At 50.5% G+C, this 6,000-nt stretch overlaps 1 protein-coding gene across 2 annotated transcripts in view; it reads right to left on the reverse strand.

Annotated features, from left to right (window-relative positions):
• The window catches only part of HMCN2 (hemicentin 2), a 146,287-nt gene extending 141,012 nt beyond the window's left edge, over positions 1–5,275 (reverse strand). Inside the window, exon 1 of one of the 2 annotated variants that reach the window (XM_072748358.1) lies at positions 4,869–5,275. In XM_072748358.1, coding sequence (XP_072604459.1) covers positions 4,869–5,121 — 253 coding nt within the window. In that variant the 5' untranslated portion in view covers positions 5,122–5,275. The remainder of the gene's footprint in view (positions 1–4,868) is intronic. The other variant, XM_026009226.2, reaches the window with a different exon arrangement.
• Between the last annotated feature and the right edge of the window lie 725 nt (positions 5,276–6,000).

A 6,000-nucleotide genomic window follows, 5' to 3' on the forward strand; every position in this document is an offset into this window, starting at 1 on the left:
GTAATCTCTATACCCAAGGTGGGGCTCAAACTCACAACCCCAAGATCAAGAGTCCCATGCTCCACCGACTGGGCCAACCAGGAGCCTTTAAAATTTGTTTTGACTACCAACTAATGAATGGATAAAAAAGATGCAGTACATATATGCATGGAGGGGAATATTATGGAATGTCGGAATATTATCCAGTCATGAAAAGGAAATCCTGCCAGTTGCAATAGCATGGATGGACACTTAGGGCATTATGCGAAGTGAAATAAGTCAGACAGAGAAAGAAAAATACTGTATGATTTCACTTAGATGTGGGATCTAAAAAAGCCAAACTCAGAAACAGAGAGTAGAGTGGTGGTTACCAGGCACTAGAGGGTGGGAGAAGTGGGACAGAAACTTTCAGTTAGAAGGTAAATGAATTCTAGAGATCCAATGTATAAGTTGGTAATTATGGCTAATACTGTATCATTTATTTGAATATTACCAAAGAGTAGATATTAAATGTTCTCACCACCAAAAAGAAATGGTAATTAAGTGGCACAAAGGAGGTGTTAGCTAATGCCATGGTGGCGATCATTTTGCAACACACAAATGTATCAGATCAACATGTGGCACACCTTAAACTAACCCAATATTATGTGTCAATTACTTTTCAGTAAAGCCAGAGAGGGAATAAAAAAAAAAAAAACACCTTTTAAAAAAATTTTATTTATCTTAAGTAGGCACCATGTCCAGCACAGAGCCCAACATGGGGCTTGAACTCACAACCCGGAGATCAAGACCTGAGCTGAGATTAAGAGTCAGATGCTCAACCAACAGAGCCACCTAGCCACCCCTGAGGGAAAAAATGTTTTTGTGTGTGTGTTTTTTTTTAAGATAACTTATTTATTCTTGAGAGACACAAAGAGAGAGCCAGAGACACAGGCAGAGGGAGAAGCAGCCTCCATGTGGGAAGCCTAATGAGGTACTCGATCCCAGGACCTCAGAATCATGCCCTGAGCCCAAGGCAGATGCTCAACCACCAAGCCACCCAGGTGCCCCCAAAAAATATTTTAAAGAAATAAGAATATGAGGAAGCATCTGCCTTATTAGTACATATTGTAAAACCAAATAATGAATATAATATGTTCTTGGCACAAGATTTTCCATATAACAAAACAGAATGGAAAGCCCAGATAAATTCTTAATAGATAAAGTAATTTGGGATAAAGGCAGTTCCAAATAAATGAAGAAAAGGGGGGAGATTGTTTGATAAAATATACCCGAACAACGATCCCATCCTGGAAGAATGACGTTAGATTATTTTTTACACCAGCTTTTTAAAAAATTCCATGTTAAAGATTTAAATATAAAAAAGAGAACTGCTGAAAAAAATCTACAATATGTACCTAACATGATTTTGTGATAAGAAATTAAAAAAAAAACTTTCTAAGCATGTTGAAGAAGAAATTACAAAGGGAAAAAGTCAACAGATTTTGCTCCACAAACATTTTAAATTTCAGACCACCAGGAAAATTAATTAATTAATTTCAGACAACTAGGAATCACAAACAATTCTAAAAGGCAAACAATCAGGAAAAATACTAATCACACAACAAAAAAGAGTTCATATCATCAATATAAAGTGCACATACCAACTGATAAGAAAACCACTAAAACCCCAATGGGAAAACAAGTAAAGGCACTGATGAGAATGTGCAAAAGAAGAAATTCACACACACACACACACACACACACACACACACACAAATCTAGTGAACACTTGAAAATACACTGGACCTTGCTAGAAATTAAAATATTTTCCATCTTTCGAATTAGGGAAAAAGAAAATGTTTTTATCTTAATACCCAGTGTTGGGGTGGCTGCTCTGAAACGGGCCCCTCAAAAGCTGCTGGTAGAAGCTTACACTCCTGAAACACTTTGGAAAACAAATTGAAGAGTTGCCCACCCATTTAGTGTGTTAAAAATGGCCTAGGAATTCCACACTCGAAACTTAACCCTATGGAAAAAACAATCAGAGATTGAAATATTTGCACAGGAGTGGGGGTTTTTTTTTTGGCAACATTTTAACAATGAAAAAAAAACTGAAAATGAGCTAAATTTTCAGCCAAGATGAAACCATTAACAAAATGCTCTCTAGTTTGGGAACATAACCACTTTTTTCATTTAAAAACTTTAAGGTGGGGGGGGATCCCTGGGTGGCTCAGCGGTTTAGTGCCTGACTTCGGCCCAGGGCGTGATCCTGGAGTCCCAGGATCGAGTTCGGGGATCGAGTCCCTGCATGGAGCCTGCTTCTCCCTCTACCTGTGTTTCTGCCTCTCTTTTTCTCTCTGTGTATGTGTGTGTCTCGTGAATAAATAAAATCTTTTAAAATTTTAAGGGGGACGCCTGGGTGGCTCAACGGTTGATCGTCTGTCTTCGGCTCAGGGCTCAGGGTGTGATCCCGGAGTCCTGGGATCAAGCCCCTCATCAGGGTTCCTGCAGGGAGCCTGCTTCTCCCTCTGCTGTCTCTGCCTTTCTGTGTCTCTCATGAATAAATAAATAAAATCATAAAAAATAAAAACTTTAAGAATATTTCCGAGGCACAGGTCCTAGTTTCTCTCCAAATACTCCCAACCCAGAGCCACTAATATTCCCCCTGCAAGGACTGGTCCTTGGGGTTCAGGATGGGAGTTTCCTTTAGAAAGCCCTCTATGCCTGCAGCCCTGGGGGCCTCAAAAGTCAGCTAAGACCCCTGTTTTTGGAGCTCCTCTTCTGCCAAAGGGAATGCCACTGGCCAATTCAAAAGACAGCCAAACCTAAACCACAGTCTAGTCCCTACTTGGATACCCCCACTGCATTGCCAGCACCCAACATCGGCCAGGCAAACAGTGAAAAGCTGATAAACATTCATTCGTGTGCAATCCCTGCTCCAGTGCTGCTTCCTCCAAGAGCCTTCCATCAGCACCCTCCCTTGCCCACCCATCGACCCATGGTCAGGAGCTGGTGCCTGAGCCAGTCTGTAACACTTCCTGCTCTCCACTTGGCCTGTCCCCAGCAGGATGCTCGCTCCTTGCAGGGAAGCCTGCCCCCTTCACAAAGGGGGGACTAATAAAGGCTATGCACACAGAACAGGCTCACTAAACGCTTAGGTCCCCCTCTGCACTTGGACCTGGGTGTGTCTGCAGGGAGGATGGTTTGGGGAATGGGGAGGAAGGCTGGCATTTTTGTCTCAAAGAGCACTGGGGAAGGTCAGAGAGGCGCACACCTGCTTGGTGTCTAGAGAAGGGAGGAAAGGCTGGTGGGGGGGGGTGGGGTGAGAAAAGGGCTTTAGGGAGACCACAGTTAGAGGTGGAGCAGGGAGAACAGCCCTCAGGAGCCCCAGCCTGGGACACTGAGTCTGGCTTCAGCAGGCTGCTATCCTGCCCTGCAACTGCAGCCAAGCATTTTGGAGACAAATGTGGGTTATGAATCAGAAATTACATCATCCTGGCAGGTGGCTTTGGGTAAGCCCCATCCATGTCCTGAGCCTCAGTTTCTCCATCCGTAAGAGAAAAGTGTGGATTGGATGACCTCTCAGCTCTTTCAGCGTGATATCTTTGGAAGCCCAAGAATAATCCAGAAAGGGAGAGAGAGCACTAGGGAGATAGAAGGTGACCTGTGTCTGAGCTGAAACCCCAGGACACACCCTGCATCCCACCCGCTTAACAACTCCCCCAACTTTTGTTGTCCCTGACCCCCAGGTGGGAGCTATCCTTTTGTTCCCAGAAATATTTTTCCATACCCGCCAGCCTCAGGGACTCCTGGAAGCAGAAGAATCTCCAAATCCAGCCCCAGGACTGCACAGGATTAAGTCACACCCACTGTTGCACATTTTGCAAAAATCTGTAATGCTGTTGTGATTAATAAAGGCACATTATTCTAAAAAAGGCTTACTATCTCATATAACCTTGGGTTATTGTTATTTGCTCAGCCTGAGGCACTTTGTAGTACAATACCGCAAGGAATCTGCCATTTTTATGTTATTTTTGGCTTTATAAAGCTATGGTTCTGGATTGAGAGGTGCCTAGATGGAGAGACATGTATTTTACAGCAAACAGTAAAATATTAATCATGGGATCTGGGTGGCAGGCAGACAGGTGTTCAATGGACTGCCCTCCTGCCCCGGTTTTGCTGGAAGTCTGAAGTTTTTCTTCAAAAACCGTTGGCAGAAAAGGCAGCCCCGCTCCTCAGAAGGTCGGGGGTCTGCAGCCTTACTCAGCAGCTGATCACCTGAACCGCCCACAGTGGGGTCTCCCAGGGACCTTTTCAAGGCCCTGTCCCTAACACTGAGCTGGAACCCAGGCGGCTGCAGGGGACAAGGTGCTGCGTGCAGGGGCAGGAACCTGGCCAGTGGGGACGACCTGGGGGAGCCGCTGTTTTCCTAGGGAAAACCGGTCAGGGGTAAAACGAGGCAGGCAGGCAGGCGTGGGTCTGCCTACCCTCGGGGGCTCTTTTTTAGAAAAGAGCTTTCTTTTGTAAAGCCCATGCTGGGGACAAATTCTAAGAATCAACCCAAAGTAATAAGCCCTGCAAAGGCTCATCGCGTGCCAGGCCCTGAGCACGAATGCGTCTGTCGCACGTCTGTCTCGGTAAGTGCTGGGGACAGTTTCTCCCCCGGTTTCATAAACGAGGAAGGCGAGGTCACCTGCCCAAGACACACAGCCAGGTGGCGGCCACACGGCTCTCCGTCACCAGCCTGGCGAGGCCTCCCGCCACCCCCAGGCGCGGCACAGGTTGAAGCGGGTCCCGGGGCAAGCCCGGGGCGGCCTCCCAGGTGCGCGGGCCGCGAGCGCGCGGCCGCCGAGCCCCGTGCGGACCTCCAGGTGCGCCCCGCGCCAGGGCGCCGGGGGTCGGGGTACCTGGGTCGTGGAAGGGCACCAGCGCGTAGTTGACGATGGCCTGGCGGCGGCGGCTCAGGCTGCTCTCCAGGATGCGCGAGGCTCCGTCCAGCACCTGCATCAGGTCGTCCCACATGGAGCCGGTGACATCGAAGACGATGGCCAGGGTGGCGTCCCCCGTGGGAAGGGGCAGCGCCGGCCCGGGCTCGCCGACCGCCGCCACCGCCGCCGCCGAGACCGCCAGCAGCAGCGGCAGGAGCGGGGCGCGCGGCATCGTGCGAGCGGGGCGACCGGCGGCGGCCGCGGGTGGAGGCGCGGGTGGCTGCGAGCGCGACGGTCCCCGGCTCGGCGGCCCTCCCAGCGCGCGGCGGCCCTCCCGGAGTCTCGCTCCGCCGGGGCCGGGGCTTGCGGGGCGCGGGCTCGCGGCGGGTCCCCTGCTGGGAGCCCGAGGCGGGTCCTAGAGCCCACCCCGTTCGGGGTCGCGGCCCGCCTCCTCCGCCCCCCCCACCGTGACTCAAACTTTCCCGGCCCCGCTGTTCGCCAGTCCAGACCCGAGGTTAGCGGAGGACGCGGGGCGGACGGCAGAAGGGAGCTGGGGCCGCGGCCAAGGCGGCGAGGACGGAGGGATGGGGACGCGCGGGACGCCGCGGACACCTGCGCCTCCCGCCGACCGCGCGCCCGGCTGGGGGGGGGGGGGAGGGAGGGGCGGCGCGACCGCCCCTGTCCCGGAGGCCTGGCCTCGCAGGGCCTTGGCTTGGCTTGCTCTCCCCCCACCCCCCTAAGCCGACCCCCTCCACCGCGGCACACACAGGCGGTGCAAGGCCTTTCCTTTCCGCAGGGGCGTCTGCGCTTCCCAGTTACTGCTGTTACCACTGTCATAACCAAAGCACCGTAAGCTGAGCACCGACTATGTGCAAAGCGTGTTTTACATCGTTCTTATTTCCTCCAGTGGTCGCTGCGACCCTAGAGGGAGAGAACTAGCACAAAACCCACGTTACAGATGCGCAAACCGAGGTTCAGTCAGCTGCAAACTGAGGGTAAGTCATTTGCCCAAAGTCGCTCAGCCCTCAAGAGGTGGAGACAAGCATAGAAGCCATATTTATTTTTTTTAATATTTATTTATTTATTTATTTATTTATTTATTTATTTATGA

Source organism: Vulpes vulpes, chromosome 2 (assembly GCF_048418805.1).
Source record: "Vulpes vulpes isolate BD-2025 chromosome 2, VulVul3, whole genome shotgun sequence".
NCBI lineage: Eukaryota > Metazoa > Chordata > Mammalia > Carnivora > Canidae > Vulpes > Vulpes vulpes.